The sequence below is a fragment of the Heloderma suspectum genome, chromosome 10 (genome assembly GCF_057233095.1).
Source record: "Heloderma suspectum isolate Gila_16-S chromosome 10, 16-S_ref, whole genome shotgun sequence".
In the NCBI taxonomy this organism is placed as follows: domain Eukaryota; kingdom Metazoa; phylum Chordata; class Lepidosauria; order Squamata; family Helodermatidae; genus Heloderma; species Heloderma suspectum.
This window is the reverse complement of record NC_139467.1, coordinates 41518711-41535898: the sequence shown is the minus strand read 5'-3', so window position 1 is coordinate 41535898 and position 17188 is coordinate 41518711. Positions and strand designations below refer to the sequence as shown.

At 46.0% G+C, this 17188-nt stretch overlaps 1 protein-coding gene across 1 annotated transcript in view; it reads left to right on the top strand.

Moving 5' to 3' along the window:
* The window catches only part of COL16A1 (collagen type XVI alpha 1 chain), a 162269-nt gene that overhangs the window by 123339 nt on the left and 21742 nt on the right, over positions 1 to 17188 (top strand). The window contains exons 49-56 of the mRNA XM_084816361.1: positions 21 to 65; positions 4002 to 4055; positions 6779 to 6832; positions 7583 to 7636; positions 9813 to 9857; positions 10814 to 10867; positions 14607 to 14642; positions 15589 to 15651. Coding sequence (XP_084672487.1) covers positions 21 to 65; positions 4002 to 4055; positions 6779 to 6832; positions 7583 to 7636; positions 9813 to 9857; positions 10814 to 10867; positions 14607 to 14642; positions 15589 to 15651 — 405 coding nt within the window. The remainder of the gene's footprint in view (positions 1 to 20; positions 66 to 4001; positions 4056 to 6778; positions 6833 to 7582; positions 7637 to 9812; positions 9858 to 10813; positions 10868 to 14606; positions 14643 to 15588; positions 15652 to 17188) is intronic.

Below are 17188 nucleotides of genomic sequence, written 5' to 3'. Positions count from 1 at the left end.
TTCACTGTTTCTTCCCTTAGGGCCCCCCAGGTTTTCCTGGAACGCCTGGCGCACCTGGATTACCTGTAAGAACCCAGTACAGCACGTGCTCTGTGCAGTCCTTTGTCGCTGCCGCTTGTTTGGCTTCTCATCCCTCCTTCTCCCTCCTTCTCCAGGCTCTATACCTAATAGCACAGCCAGCCCCCATCCCATGCGCACTACTTGGTCACCTGATCTAAAGCCGCACACACACTCTCTGGCCACTATGCTGACATAGGGCAACTGCTCTAGAACCTCCCTTGCAGTCAGGTTACCTGATCAAGTCCCATCTTGTGTTGATGTGGAACAGGTCATGGAAGGAATTCCAGGCTTCATGCAACTTGGGATTCATCCGACTGGGATTCCTCCTTGTCTTCACAGGGACAAGCTGCTTAATCAGGGTCTATTACCCTTTTCCCCCATACAAACATAAACAGGAATATTCCACAGTCCCAACTAATTGTGAGGTGACATTTTCTATAGACCACCATTTGTCTGCCAAGTGGCAAAACGCTTTGACGGGTCTAGTCACAGAAACGTAGGAATCGACCTTATAGTGAGACAGACCCCTGGTCCATCTGGCCCAGTTCTGCCGACACTGACTGGCAGTGGCTCTCCAGGGTTTTAGGTAGGATTCCTTCCCAGCCCTACCTGACAATGCCATGGTTCAAACCTGGGACTCTATCCAGTAGCTCTGTCACTGAGCTACAGCCCTTCCCCAACTGACATTTCAGCACAATGGAAATCGGATTCCAACAGCCCATTTTTTCTCAGTGCATAGCTTGTCTAACAACCACTGGCCATGGACCTCATGGTGACCTGAATCCCTTCAGATGAAGTAGTTCCGCACCTGATTCTTAACCCTTGCTGCATACACACCGAGAGTGAGCGTACTTTGAAATGAAGCCATCCCTCCCCTACATCAGTGAACCCTCTCTGCCCTGTATGTGCTTCTGGTTCTTGAAATAATCATTCCACCCTCACCTGACCGCCACCACCACCACCACCACCATTATTAATGCCTTAATCTCATCCCCCAGTGCCTCATGCCACTAATGACACTGTAACTCCCACAGTCTGTGTGATTAACTGCTACGCCATGTGGCCCCCTGTTGCCGGTGTCACCAGTGTGTCCAATAAAAGCCATCACTACCCCACCACCACCATGTAACCCAAACTAACCCTACATTGCGGTACCCCACGAGAAGCTCTCCACTCTTGAGGGTAACATGACAATTAACGGGGGAGTCATTCTCATATTCCACGTGGTGTAGCTTTATCTGTCAGACATAAAACACAGGTGAGGGCTGCTTGGGATATGTCTGATGCCTTCTGGGCAGAAAATAACTACTGGAGAGATTCCCATTGACTGGATAAATGTGCCAAACAGTTGTACATGCAGCTTTACATGATCATGTAAACTGAAAGCAATATTCCACCACACTTGCTCAAGGTTCCATTGCAAGTTGCTAGTGGTGATGGAAAAACGAATTGCAATCTGAGTTTTGAGGAGAATTCAGACCACATCTTGGAATTTACATTAGGAAGTGAAACCCAGTTGTTCTCTGAGCCTCTCCAGACCACAAAGGGAAAATAATTGATCCTGGCCAAAACCTTCACTACCCAGTGGTTTATTAGGGAAACAGCAACACAGTCTTGCAGGGAGGAAGAGCCCAGGTCTTCCCCACGGTGGCTACTCAGAAAGGAGAGGAAGGGGGTTTCTCTTGATCACCAGCGCCTTCTCAACTGGCCACCAGGATATGGAAAGAGAACAGCCCTCTGGAGACAGTGTTCTGTGGAAATGGTACCTTATAACTGCAATGCAGAACATACTCTTTTTTAATCTGGGATAGAGAGAGAGACGGCCTGTTCATAAAATGCATCCACCAATTAGAAAAGGAAAATCTACCACCAAGAGAAATAACAGGTATCACTATTCTAATGGCATTCTAATGTATTCTAAGATATATCTTCAGGAAAATGAAGTCTCTTCTGAAATCCTGATGAAACAAGTGTCTGGATCTCACCTAATACAACTATTTTGCAGTATGCCAAAGCCCAGCTCTGCAACGGCCCCATGCCTTGACCTTTTTGCAGAATATATTCTTGTGTCCAGTCACCGGAATCACTCTGGGAGGAGTTGCTCCTTGTTTGGAAAAATGATTCAGCACAAGAAAAAGGGGAAAAATTGCTTATTTAGAATTACTACAGTACTCTTTTCTACAGAATTACTAGTAAATACTCTTGCTAGTATTCACATGATTAGAGAATAGGACTTACTCATTGATAATACTTATTCCTCCAAATAAGAGCCTTTTCCTAATTAAAAAAATAGCTTGTGCCATTTTGGATTTTTCCACTTTTTTGCGCTCAGTCTACTGGTGCTACCCACCTATATGGCTTACGTCTTAATTTAGGACTGCAAAAAGGAACCAGCCCTTCAACCTGTTTTAGAATCCACTTCCTAGTTGCATGGAGGGGTTGCCTCATCCTTCATCTTGTGAGGGAGCTGAGTAAGATGTACGGCAACTAGAAGTAGGAGAAGTCCCAGCCCAAGAAGAAACACTTTGATTATATAGCAGATGTACAAGAGGGTGGTTGGTGAAGATTATCTGAGTGGTGTTGGATATCCAAACTGTTTAGAAGGAGAGCAGCACCACAGAACTTTGAGAAGAAGGAGACAAATTTCTTATGAGCTATTTCTTAATTTCAAGAATTATGATAGGACTTACATAAGGAGAGGAAGGGCAAAAAATTTCTCAACATTTTATTCATACAATTTTTAGCCACATTCTAGCAAAACTGATTGCAGCTAATGAAATTTAGGGTGCAACCTTATGCATGTTTAACCAGAAAAAGTCCAACAACCCCCAGCATTCCCCACCCAGCATAACAAATAGCCTGACTGTATACTTCTTTACACAAGAGTGAGCCTGACTGAGTTCAATGGGATCCACTCCCAAAGAAATGTGCAAACTAAAATTGATTTTGCTATTTTCAATAGGAGTTAGACATAAATAACTTTGGCTGGGAAACCTTTGTGTGATTCCATAGTTGGAGAGTGGGATTCGATCTGATCAGGCTTGGTGATTCTTGCATGGGTAGTTAAAAAAAAGAAAAGAAAAATGGGGTAAGATGACTATATGAACTTCTCTAGAACCTCCAAGATGCCAATGCTGGACATGTGACAGGTCAACCAAACATCACCTCTCACAGCCTCTGTCACTGGACAGTTTCAAGGTGAATTCAGATGTGCATGTTCCATGCCAAAGCTGCTTATTTTCTCTAGCTGTATTACTCTGCACCACACGCTGCTATGCACATTCACAAAATTGTCCAAGATGCCTTTTTCCAGAATGCAGGAAGAAATCCAGTCAGTGTTGGCTCTTTTGTCGTAATATCATTTCTGGAAGGACCTTTTTGTGGGTGGGGTTGGGATGTACACAGTTCCGCCTCCATTCTTTTGAAAGAGTGTCAAGGTAAGCCCCTTTCCCTAGACTTGAAGGAGTGTGCGTGTGTTGCGTGTGTTGTGTGTGTGAACACAAATCATGACTCAAAGCAATATTTGGCTGTGCCTTCTCTGGATCAGTGCCTTCATATGGGGCAAGAAATATTGCTTTCACCACTTCCCCTCTAAAATTTAGTTCTGTTCCCTGGCTAATTGGATGCCTGATCAATAACATCTTGAGTGAATCATATTGATATGTAAGTCTTCACATTCTTAAAAGAAAAGCCAGCTGTGGAGAACTGTGTTCCAAATATGTCAGTGACCGGGAAAGCAACAGTATCCAGTCAAAGAATTGGTGTCTGATTGCCTCGAGACCACTCAACGCCTATGCTGTGTTCTCATTTCTATAACCTATTCTCCATCCATACGCACCCATGTTACATAGCTAAAGCCTCCTTCTCCACCCCCAGATGCAATTCAGTGAAAAGAGGATAAAAAATGTGAAACACTCCCCTTTATGTTTTTCTTTCCAAAGGGTCTCCAGGGTGAGCGCGGACCATCTGGGTTCCCCGGATCGAAGGGAGAACAGGTGAGTGGTGGATCCAACTGCTAAGCTCCAGAGGAGCTGCAAAATATTCATGGCCTGAGCTACTCTTTGACTGAATGGCTTGGAAGGAAGATCGTATGGATGAATGGTGTTGATGCTAGTTGAGATCCTCTTGGTGTGATTGCTAGCCTAGTCTCACTGACTCAAGCAAGTAGTTCCAGATGACTCAAGCAGGCAACTGGGCTGCCCAGAGGCATTTTGGCGCCTGCAGTGGAAATCCCAAAGGTCCCTTCCTTGCAATAAATCATAAACAAACAGATATCTGTTTTCTCCCCATTTTTGTTGTTGTTCAGTCGTTAAGTCGTGTCCGACTCTTCGTGACCCCATGGACCATAGCAAGCCAGGCCTTCCTGTCCTCCGCTCTCTCCCGGAATGTGCTCAAGTTCATATTCATTGCATCGGTGATGCTATCTAGCCATCTCATCCTCTCCCGTCCCCTTCTCCTTTTGCCTTCAGTCTTTCCCAACATCAGGGTCTTTTCCAGGGAGTTTTCTCTTGGCATTAGGTGGCCAAAATATTTGAGCTTCAGCTTCAGTATCTGTCCTTCCAATGAGCAGTGAGGGTTGATTTCCTTTAGGATTGGCTGATTTGGCCTCCTTGCAGTCCAGGGGACTCGTAAGAGTCTTCTCCAGCACCACAGTTCGAAAGCATCGATTCTTTGGCGCTCAGCCTTCCTTAGAGTCCAGCTCTCAAAGCCATACGTTGCTACTGGGAAAACCATAGCTTTGATTATACGAATCTTTGTCGGGAAGGTGATGTCTCTGCTTCTTACTATGCTGTCTAGGTTTGCCATAGCTTTCCTCCCCAGGAGCAAGTGTCTTTTAATTTCATGGCTACAGTCACCGTCTGCCGTGATCTTGGAGCCCGAGAAAATAAAATCTGTCACTGCTTCCATTTCTTCCCCTTCTATATGCCAGGAAGTGATGGGGCCAGATGCCATGACCTTAGTTTTTTTAATGTTGAGTTTCAGACCAGCTTTTGCACTCTCCACTTTCACCCTCAACAAGAGGCTCTTTAGATCCTCTTCGCTTTCTGCCATTAGGGTGGTATCGTCTGCATATTTGAGGTTGTTGATAATTCTCCCGGCAATCTTAATTCCGACCTGTGATTCATCCAACCCGGTGTTTCTCATGATGTACTCTGCATATAAGTTAAATAAGCAGGGCGACAATATACAGCCTTGTCGTACTCCTTTCCCAATTTTGAACCAATCTGTTGTTCCGTGTCTGGTTCTTACTGTTGCTTCTTGACCCTCATACAGGTTTCTCAGGAGACAGGTAAGGTGGTCTGGTACTCCCATCTCTTTAAGAATTTGCCACAGTTTGTTGTGATCCACACAATAAAGGGCTTTAGCGTAATCAGTGAAGCAGAAATAGACGTTTTTCTGGAATTCTGTTGCTTTCTCCATGATCCAGCGAATGTTGGCGATTTGATCTCTAGTTCCTCTGCCTCTTCGGAACCCAGCTTGTACTTCCGGTAGTTCTTGGTTCACATACTGCTGAAGCCTAGCTTGTTGGATTTTGAGCATCACCTTGCTGGCATGTGAAATGAGCACAATTGTACGGTAGTTTGAACACTCTTTGGCATTGCCCTTCTTTGGAATTGGAATGTAAACAGACCTTTTCCAGTCTTGTGGCCACTGTTGAGTGTTCCAAATGTGTTGGCATATTGAATGCAGCACTTTAACAGCATCATCTTTTAGGATTTTAAATAGCTCAGCTGGAATACTGTCATCTCCGCTAGCTTTGTTGTTAATAATGCTTCCTAAGGCCCACTTGACTTCACTCTCTAGGATGTCTGGCTCAAGTTCAGTGACCGCACTATCATGGCTATCAGGGACATGGGACATAAGATCTGTATTCTAAGGTGACAGCTTCACTCTGCCTAATGACAGGGCTGGCCAGGGAGGTGAGCCAAGCCAAGCCAAGCTATCCAGTACAGGAGAGGAAAGACCTATAGATTAGCCAGATCTGGAGGGATCTCTTTCTTACCACCTACTCAAGACCACAGTCTTGACCACACTCTGCAGTAATTATCTCTAATAACAGCCTCTAGCTGCACACTCATGGTTGCTAATTTGCATTAGATCCCTCACTGTACCTGTAGGTCTGCATTGAATGAGGATAGCAATTCACCCTTTTACGACTTTGATTGTGAGTATGACAGAGTGGTAAAAAGTCATTTTGAGCTCACTAATCTGTGTTAAATTAACATCAGCATGCATCCATACTCTGCTGCATACTGTGCAATGGGTGTGAGTAGAGTGAGTGGGGGAAGAGAGAAGGGACATTCAGTTGCAATTTTATGACAGCCACCCAATCACATTAGAAAGGAGTTTAGCGATAAGACAGAGCTCAACAATGGAAGGGCCCTTTGCATATGGATGAAAACAGTTATCCTGGTTCACATATGGATGAAAACAGTTATCCTGCCCCCTCTTTAATGAGCTTCCGCCATGCATTAAAAACATGGTTGTTCACTCAGGCATTTGGGGTGGGTTAGGGTATTTTTAGAAAATGATGTTTTTAATGTAGAATTTTATTGTTTTAAATTGTTTTTATTATTGTACATTGCCCAGAATGGCTGGGTGACCAGCCAGATGGGCGATTAATAAATTTAATAAAGAAATAAAGAAATTCAGTTATGGTTGTTTGAGACCACAAACCTCGCATGTGTTGATCCTTTTCCAATCTGCTTTTCTGCAGGGCCCCCCAGGTCAGCCCGGATATCCTGGCTCCATGGGCCCCCCTGGGCTGTCCGTGAGTATGGCATGCAGAGGGAAGGATGGAAAAGCAAATTAGGCAGGTGCAGTCCTCGCTGCAGAGGTAGAGGGGTGGATGGATAATCAATCATATAATCCTAGAATCTTGATTTGAAACTAAGCAGTGGAGTCTGGTGGCTCCAATGTCAGTGGAGTGCTAAATCCACTCCAGGTTTCAGTCAGAACCAGTCAGAACTCTAAAGAAGCTATCTAAGGTGCAAAGCCTCCACTGTTCACCTTGCATGTTGGGTTTGACTTAAGGAGGACGACCTGGGTATGTTGCCAGAGAGAAACTCTTTTGCTGATCTAGCAAAAGATGTACAGCAGCTTAGCCAGGCCCTTGTTTCCCAAACCAGCAGCCCACAGTAGAGCCAAAAGGCCTCAAGAAAACAGTTTGAGCTCATTCTCCCCACCAACATTTTGCTCTCCAAAATTCACATTTATATTCTTTGCATTTGAATCTTTTTACAGCATACCTTGTTGAGGGCCCTGCTGGCTTTTTAAAGGTGGGGTGGGGTGGAAAACATTACATTGCCTAACTAATATTTAACATTATTTGTCACAATTAAAATTTTGGCAAAAAAAAATCAGCTGTAGCTCAAAAGCTCTAGAGAAAGAGAGAGAGAATTAATTCATGGCATTGCTAAAAATAATTACTAAAATGCATTTTAGTGTTTGTTCAGTTGATCTAGCATCACCTGATAATAGACCTTTTTCTTTCTTCTTATGTGTACTTACCTACTACCAGGGTGCTAAAGGAGAACGAGGATACATAGGGCCACCTGGAGAGAAAGGAGAATCAGTAAGTACCTGGGAGACTGTCTTCTCCTCGATGAACCTGCCCATACAGTCTTTGGAGGGCCCTCTCCAGATGTTCTCCTTGCTATCTGAGATTAGGCAGATGGTAACTGGAGAGAGGAGGGCCTTTTCGATCGTGGCACCCACCAGCTTTGGAAAGCTCTCACCAGAGAGGCTGAGGTGGCACCTACTGTTAAGTCTTTTCGGTACCAGTCAAGACCTCTTGATTATCTCAGGCCTTTTTAAGCATTGGCTGGATTGGTTTTATTCTATTAGTGCTATGTTTGTATTGTTTCTCCTCTTAAAAAATATTTCAGTTGGTTATTGTAACAGTGGGAAGAAGTGCCTTAGGGTAAACAAGGGAGGATGTTTTATGTGGAAGGGCCATGTACTCCATTCTGGTATTTAAAACAATTTCCTGGGCTCAGAATTCTTTCATTCTAAATCTGTGTCTTTTGCATCTGGCTTTGGCTGGTGGATCTCAGAGTTCTAGTAAAAAAAAAAGGAAAAAAAGTCGATCCATCCCAAAAGGCTGATGTCTGCCCAGCTGTGATCCACACTGACTGGCAGTGGCCCTCCCCAGGGATTCAGAAACGAGTCTTTTCTAGCCCCACCTGGAGATGCCAGTGATTGAACCTGAATCCTCCTGCATGCAAAGCAGATGCTCTACCACCGGACTTCCCCTAATGCAGCCTTCACCATATGGTGCCCCCCAGGTATTTTGGACTACAACTGCCATCATTCCTGCCCATTGGCCATGTTGGCTGGGGCTGATAGGAGTTAAAGTCCAAAACACCTGGAGGGCGCTGGGAAAGTGCAAATGAAAAATAAAAGCAGATAAAAGTAATTATCGTTTATTACTATAAATATACTAAGAACATAAGAAGAGCCTTGCTGGATCAGACCAAGGGTCCAGCATCTAGTCCAGCATTCTGTTCACACAGTGGCCAAACAGCTGTTGACCAGGAACCCACAAGCGAGACATGAGTGCAACAGCACCTTCCCACCCATGTTCCCCAGCAACTGGTGTATATAGGCTTACTGCCTCTGATACTGGAGGTAGCACATAGCCATCAGGACTTGTAACCGTTGATAGCCTGCTCCTCCAGGAACTTGTCTAACCCCCTTTTAAAACCATGCAAATTGGAGACCATCACCATATCTTGTGATAGTGAATTCCATAGTTGGGGTTTTGTGAAGAAGAACTTCCCTTTATCTGTCCTTTTATCTGTCTTGAATCAGCGTCATGGGATGACCCCTTTGGCCTCTAGCATTATGAGAGAGAGAGAAATGTCTCCCTATCCTAGGGATGGACAGACTCACCCATGCCTGCCAAGTGTGGGTGCTCGCTGAGTCGCCGCTGCCACCTGCCCCCACTCGCCAGGCTGCGAGATCCCTGGAGGGCTTGGCGAGTAGTCCAGGAGTGCCCCACAGCTACCCACTCCTCTCTGAGAGCTACCATATTTACAGAAGATCAGGGCTCTGTAATTCCCATATATGTAATGTTGCGCACAATGGTGGCCGTGCAGGGCCATCTCCACAACGTCAGAGGCGTAAAGGGGCCCTTTACACCTCTAATGTTGCAGAGATGGTCCTGTATGGCCACCATTGTGCGCAACATTACATATATGGAAATTACAGAGCCCCAGCCTTCCATAAAAATAGCAGCTCGCAGCAAGGAGCAGGCGGCTGTGGGGCAGTCCCAAACTGCGTAGCACTCGGTGAGTGCATCTGCTAGCTTCGGCTCAGCGAGTGGCGTCCAGGGAGCCAAGTGGGGAGGAGTCCATCAAACTCCCCCCCACTGTCAGGTGCTCATGACATCCCTACCTATCCCCATTCTCTACACCATGCATAATTTTGTACACCTCTATCATGTCTCCACTTACTTGCCCTTTTTCAAGCTAAACAATCCAAGCTGTTTTATTCCCCTGCTCACTCTCACCATAGACTCAACACAGCTCAGAATACATTATAGATGGGTGGGTGGGGGAGGCATCCAAGAATCTCCTAAAACAGCCCCCTTTCTGTTCTGTGGCCTTTCGTGCTATGATTGCCCTCTGGAAATTCCTTCTGTAGGCCCCCAGTAGATAATCTAATCACACACACTCAACCCACTGCTGCCTCATTTTCAGGAATTCTGTATTACAAAGGTCTCCTTTCTCTTCTCTTTGTTCCTCCAGGGTCCTCCAGGCTTGGATGGTCCCACAGGTCCCATTGGGCCACAGGTACGCTCACAGCCAAGTGGTATATGATATCACCAATCAGACTTTTGGCTACAGGCATTTAGTATCATCTAGTGGACCTGGCCATAGGTTCAGTTGGAAGCTGCTGTTATTTATGTATGTGGTGCTTTACAAAGAGCAGGTTTGACAGGCCCCTACCCCAAGGGGCTGACAGTCTACAATAAGACACAGCGGGTAGTATCCAATTGTGCCCCAGCACTAGTGCAAATAATGTTGCGGTAGCATAAACCAACATTTATGCAATCAATGTAACTAGCACTTGCTGTAGCAAGTGCTAGTTATGTTGCACAAGCATTGGTTTATGCTGCTGCAACATCAATAGTGCTAGTGCTGGAACACAATTGGATACTACCGTGGGAAACAACAGAGGAAGAGGTGGGAAATCAAGGTGGGTAAACAGGAAAAGAAGATGTGATCATCCCAGTTACATGTACTTCAGCTTGTATGTCTGTGTGTGCTTATTCATATTCTATCTATGTCCTGAGGTGGTAAACCTATGGCTGGACTGTACCACTTCAGACAGCTGGTGGAGGCTCAGATGACTTGCATGCTCCTCTATACACAAAGATTCCCCCCTACACACAGAAAACTAGCATGCTAGGGAAAAGAGTTCTTGCCTGGCCTTCTCCCTGACATGCTAGATTTCTGTGAGCAGAGAATATGCAGGAGCATTTTGTCTGTCTCTGACCTGAATCTCTCAAGCCATTGAGAGATCCCAGCTAGGCAGAGGGATAAACTGCATCACCTAAAAAGAGGAGATGTGAGTCTCCCCCTATAGTCTGAAGTGGTACAGCCCAGACACAGTCCTGGTACAGCCCAGACACAGTCCTGGTACAGCCCAGACACAGGTTAGCCATCACAGCAAGCACTATGTGTGCAGGAAGCTTGTCATGGGAAAAGAGTGTACCCCGATCACCTTTGTTTTGTCCTTGCATCAGGGTCCAAGAGGAGAGCGAGGGGTGCCAGGCAGCGCAGGAGAAAAAGGCGATCAGGTGAGAGATGCTCCTGTCATAGGATTCTTCTACTTTGGTACATAAGAAGCTGCCTTATACTGAGTCAAACCATTGGTCCCTCTAGCCCAGGACTGTTGACAGCGACTGGCAGCAGCTCTGCAGGGTTTCAGGCAGGATTCTTTCCTAGCCCTACCTAATGATGCCAGGAGTTGAACCTGGGATCTTCTTCGTGCAAAACAGGGGCAATGGCCCTCCCTATTGGTAGCAGCCAACATATTTGGCAAATGTGCCACAGGCCAAGCCTGGGTTATCATAGTATGCCACTCTGTTGCACACTACTGTGCATCACACCTTGGTGTTGTTTTTGCCTCTAGCCTGTTGGCTGGAGAGAAGGCAGCAATGCAGGCTGGACTCTGACTGCACACACATAACGCTAAACCATGGTTTATGTTAACCATGGTTTGCTGCTTGAGACATGAACCATCTTGCAGACAAGCAAACAAACCACAACTTATTTTCTCTATTTGTGGTTTGTTTCTCTCCCATCCGTTTTGCCAGCTTTCAGGGCAGTTTCATTTTCAGGCTTTTCTTGCCAGGTGCCTCTGTTCCAGGGCAGACAGCAATGCAAACATGCGAACAAGCCAGGGATAAGCCACGGTTCTGGGTGCAGACATCACAACAACCCATGGTTTAAACAAGCCAGACATCATAAGCAATAACAAACCATGGCTTCTACTTGTGGTTTCTAGCTGGTTAACAAACCATAGTTGGTTTGTGGGGATGGGTTCAGACACAACAACAAGTCAGATTTCAACAGACCATGGCTTAGTGTTATGTGAGAACTAGGCCTCCGTGTCACAGCCAAGCCCCTAAGCCCACCTTCTTCTTCTCCAAGGGTGCCACAAATTCCATCTACTGGTGTCACCTATGCTGTGCTGGCTACCCGTGTTCTATTCCTCCCATCCTTCCTCTCTGAGGTATGTGCATTGTAAGCCCCCAGTACTTACCCACAGAGGAGGCTCACTGCTACATCTCTGTATGATTCAATGCTCTGACCTTGCCCCTTTCCAAGCAGCCTCCCACTGGTGAGGATCACTCAGTAACTGGATTCCTCAGTCACTCCTGATGTAGAGAGGCAGTGGAATTGCTCACCCTCAGAGGAGTCTGCCTGTTCTATCTCTGTGTGAATAGCTGTCTTCCAAGTGCTTCATTCCAATCAGGACACTGGCCCAGATCAGTGATTCATACAGAGACCCTGGAGGGTGGGTGCCTCTGGGCACAGGTCATTCTTTTTCTTAAACACTTCAAGGCCCCCTCTTGCCAGACAATACTGCCTGCTCTCTCAGGTCATCTGGGAAATCCCTGCAATGTGTCCCACAGCCAGACAGGGTGGCCACTTACGCATTACCAAAAAAGAGGAAACGCAATGCCCAAAGTCAGGACAAAAGAGGGAACAGATTTGCATGAAATGTGCATATGTTAATTTATATGTATAGGTGCACATTTGGAAATCATTACTATAATTTAAATAGAAATACAATACATCTCATCATGGTTGGGGAAGACTATAACCAGGTGATGTGTGTGTCTGTTCAGTCTGCTGTGCAGGTGCTTGTGATGGCCAGCTCAAGGCCCCTGCTGCTCTCTGTTCTTAGGGTTTTTTATTTTTAAATCAGAATAGGGCTTCAGATTGGGGACTGCTCTCTCTACAGTGGGATACATGGTCACCTTACTGTCAGCTGAACTTTGGCTGGCAGAAGCACTTGATATGACCTTCTCTGTTATCCTGCCTTGGCAGTAGACCGCTTTGCCCCTGGAAATCCATTTTCTCCCTCCCTGATGCCTTTCCGCACAAAGCTGACAAAAAAAAAATTCTGGCAGTCTGTTGGCTGTTTGATGTTGGATCTATGATGGGGCTGTCATTCTTTTAACCCGATTCTCTGCTGTTTGTTTGTTACATTTCTATACTACCCAGTAGCCAAAGCTCTCTGGGAAATTCAGAATATATAATTTGCTGTCTCCTGTCTCTTTTTGTTGTGCTTTTAATATTTTATATTACTTTATGGATTATTGTGATGCAAGCCACTGACTTGAGTGCCTCTATCTGAGGCAGAATAGAAATGGTGTTAAATAAATAAATAAATAAATAAATAAATAAATAAATAAGCAAGCAAGCAAGCTAGCTAGCTAGCTCTGCTCCTTAATTCCAAGTGTTCAGAGGCAGGCTGCAGTTCTTCAGTGGTGAGAAAGGCATTCTGAACATGTCCAGAGGTTCTTTAATTTACACAGCATAAAATGTTTCTTTAAAGATTTTATGCTTTGTATTCTTTAAAGCCACAGAGGGGAATGGGTGGGATTTAATGGGTGTGAGAGCCAATGTAGTGTAATGGTTACACCACAGTGGACTGGGGCCGGTGGAACTGGGACTTGGGAGATCCAGGTTCTGATCCTCATTCAGCCATGACGCTCCCAGGGTGACTTTGGCCCAGTCACTGACTCTCAGCCTAACCTAACTCACATAGTTGTTGTGAGAATAACACGGAAAGGAGGAGAAGCATGTAAGCTGCCTTGGGTACTTTGCAAGAGGAAAAAAGGCAGAATATAAATGTAATCAAATATACATACATACATACAGGAGGGTAGGCCTACAAGGCCAAGGGTACTTGCACAAGATTTTTCATACTTGCACCACAGCATAGGTATCAAGCTTCTGCCAGACAAGGCTGTGATAGCTGAAGTCAAGTCAGCTTTCCCCAACTCAGTGCCCTTCAGATGTGTTGCACCAGATGTGTTGTATTACAACTCATATCCTCCCCAGTCCGCACGGCCATCATCCCCATGCCGGCTGGGGATTAGGGCTGGTGTCAAGGGCAGGCATATTTGGGCACCTGGCGAGGGCCCATCTCCCAGCAGGGACCCACAGACAAGAAAACGCTGGAGTTGCTGCTTCTCTCCCCCATGGCAACCTGCTTGATCACCTGCCTCTCGAGGAGCAGCGGAGGCCACTGCCTGCTTGCTCCCGGGCTCTCTGGCTGCCAAGCAAGCAAGCGGTAGGAATGGTGAGAAAGAAGAGGTGGAGCAATGCAAGCTGGCGACAATGGCAGCGAGAAGGGAAATTTACTGAGGGGGCTCACTGAGGGTGTCTTTCTCACGGGCCTCAAAAACCTGGACCCAGCACTGCTGGGGATGATGTGAGTTGTAGTACAACACATCTGGAGGGCTCCAGGTTGGGGAAGGCTGGCTTAAATAGTTGCCCTTCTGCCTTGTAAAGTTTGCATGATCCAGGTTCTCCTGCCAACATGTCTGTAAATCCTGAAATCTTGTTGCTGGGGGTGGGGCGGGGGGATTGATCTCTCAACCCATTAGCTGAAAACCCATTTTCAGACCAGGAAGAGAGACAATACCCAGCTGCTCATTCTTCCTGCCCTGTTATCCTTGTCTGAGAAAAATAATCTATAGTGGATACCTTGGAAGGTTTTTCACCCTAACTAGCATGTGTGTCTATGTGTCACTGATCTAAAGCCAGAGGGCCAAGATCATCTCTAGCCACCCACACTATGGGAGTGAAAAAAGAGCCATCTACATTAATATTTATGACTTGTTTATTTATTTAAAATGTATCCAGCCTTTCCATAAAAATGTCCAAGGCGGCTAACACTGTTAAAATATCCCCAAAGGTTTCCCTGTAATCTCTATCAGCCTCTATATGGGAAGTATTTTGTCCACTCCAGTGAGGCTTTTCTTGTGATTGATCTGTATGCATGTCCTTTATTCCCAGGGATTTCAAGGCCAGCCTGGTTTCCCGGGACCACCTGTAAGTACAGCACATCCCAAAAGAGTTTTCAGAGGCTGGGGCATCAGGGACGCATTACAGAGTTGCACATGCCTCTCAGTGAGGTCTCAGTGAACCGAAAGCAGCATTGTGCAAAGGCAGAAAACACACAGACACCTCCCTTCCTGCCCAGTGGTTTGGACGAGATTTTGGGGTTGTCTGACATAGAGCAGAATCCTGAAAGAAATCAGTTTAAGAGAAAATGATCTTTAGTCCCCTTCAAGGAAGGCAATAAAGGTGCAAGAAAAACAAATAATTCAGGCTTTTGTCTGATTATTACAGAAGGATTTTGCTGGACTGGGAGGTTTTCAAGAAGAGATGAAAAGCTTAGAACAGGAGGCGGCTGAGCATGGTTTTGAGTGGCATGCAAAAATGATCCAAAAGCAGCTTTCTTTACACCTTCTTGTAATACAGGAATTGAAGGGATATACCAGGCAACCAACGTAATGCAATAGGCTTTAAGTGTACCAGAGGTATCAGCTGGTTTTCAGAAGCAATCTACCAAGCTAAAGGCTGGGTTGTCTGTGCTGCAATTCAGCACAAGTGCAGAAAATGTTCAGCAATGTGGTAGAAAGCATGTGGGCAATGCTTGTTGAAATCTCAGAAGCCAGAGAGGTGTCTGGATAAGTTTTTTAGGGGTGGGAGCTTCAGTGCCCTGCATAGCTCCTGTCCCCTTCCCCATGACTAGCAGAATACATTATGCATACTTAATTATTCATACTTGTTCAATCTGTATAATTTAGACATGCTGCAGAATTCAGCTCTTTTTAATACAGGATTTTGATTCACTTGTTTTCTTGTTTTGTGCACAGTAGCCACTTAAGCCTGGCTGGAGCTTTGCTCTCAAATGAAGCTTGCTTATATATTCTAAAGCCAAGACTTACTCCTGAGTGCATAAAACCATCTGTTGTGTGTGTGTGTTTTATAGGGGCCTCCAGGCTTCCCTGGAAAAGCAGGATCACCTGGACCTGCAGGACCTCCAGCAGAAAAGGTGAGTAAGCGAAACCTGGGTGTTGCAGAAGGAAGGCGAATATCTTTCCCTGTTCATGGCAGGAACAGAAGGGGTGGGAAAAAGATGGGACAGGACTGACTAGCCAATGTCAGAGCAATCCATATGGAAGGAGGGAATCTGTGGGCTTCTAGTACTTGAGAGTAGTGATGGATTGTGAATTCCGAATGGGGGGAGTTCGGAAGAAGAGCTCCCCCAGCTCAGAATGTCTCTGTTCACGCTGGGTGCAGTTGCCCTGCCTCATTTACAGAATTCAACAGGAGGCCCAGATGTCGATGTCTTCCACTTGTAACCCTCCCATGTTTTCCCACTGCTTCCATCTTTTTTCTAACCACAGAAATCCATTAAGGAGAGAAAGATGGAATAGGTGCACAGTGTCTTTTGATTGTTAGCATTAGGAGCCCTCCATCTGGAAGCACCCTATGAGTCAAGTTCAGAACCATCCACATTTGAGCTTGGGCTCAGTTTGTATTTTGATCCCCCACCCCCACGCCCCAGCCCACTTCCACTGCTGCAAGTCAGCTCTGCCTTCGTTCCCTGTTACTCCTTCCCTTCCCTTCCCTTCCCTTCCCTTCTCCCAAACTAACTTGGGGGCAAGACAGGGGTAGTGGAGGCAGCAGCGCTAGCAAGATCTTTGTATCTCCTCCCTTTCCTCCATTGGGGAACTTAGACTACTGCAATAGCACCATCCCAGATACAAGCAGCTTTTGGGAAACATAGTTATCCAGGGATGCCCAGAGAGATACATTTCCCAAGGCGTTTTGCACCCGGGATGCTGAGATTGCAGTGTTTCGGTTCCCCCAATGGAGAGAGAGGGATTGGCAGGGAGAGGCAGAGCTTGCTGCCACTACCTCAGTGTCAGATAAATTTGGGTGAAGGGAGGGGGTGGCAGGAGAGATCTAGGATTTCACAGGGATTGGGAGAGGGGAATTGCAGGGGGTTGGGGTGGAGGTGACACAACTCATCCATTCACTTTTTGCTATCATTCCTTGCAAGCTCTTGAAAAGACCTGAGGATTGGTGTGTGGTTGTTTTTCAAATGCTAGGAAGGTCACCAAAAGCAAGTGGAAATTGAGGCAAGCCAAGGGAATTTCATCCATCACTATTTTGAGTATAATACTCTTTCATCTGACAAGAGAGCCGTTGTGGTTAAGGAAGGACCTGGGGAACCAGGAATGGGGGAATTTTGTTATTTTTCTCAGCCACTGACTTCCCATGTGCCCTTGGGCATGTCACATAGTCTTCCAAATGGGTTTTCTCCTCCTTCCTCTCCTTTCTCTGGCCTTTGGAACGGTTTTTGTTGAGAAAATGCTGGTCAGGGAAAAGGGACTGTTTATATTATATCTTGTCAAGAAACTACTCTGATGACACCTGTGATAATTCCAAGGAAGTCGCTGCTGAGTTGCTGGGGGGGGGGGGGGGGAGAGAGATTAGAAAGCCAGATGGAGCCAGCCAGTTTCCCCTGCTCCCTGGCCTCTGCTGACATCTACTGCTCACTTCCAGGACTGCACCCTACAGAT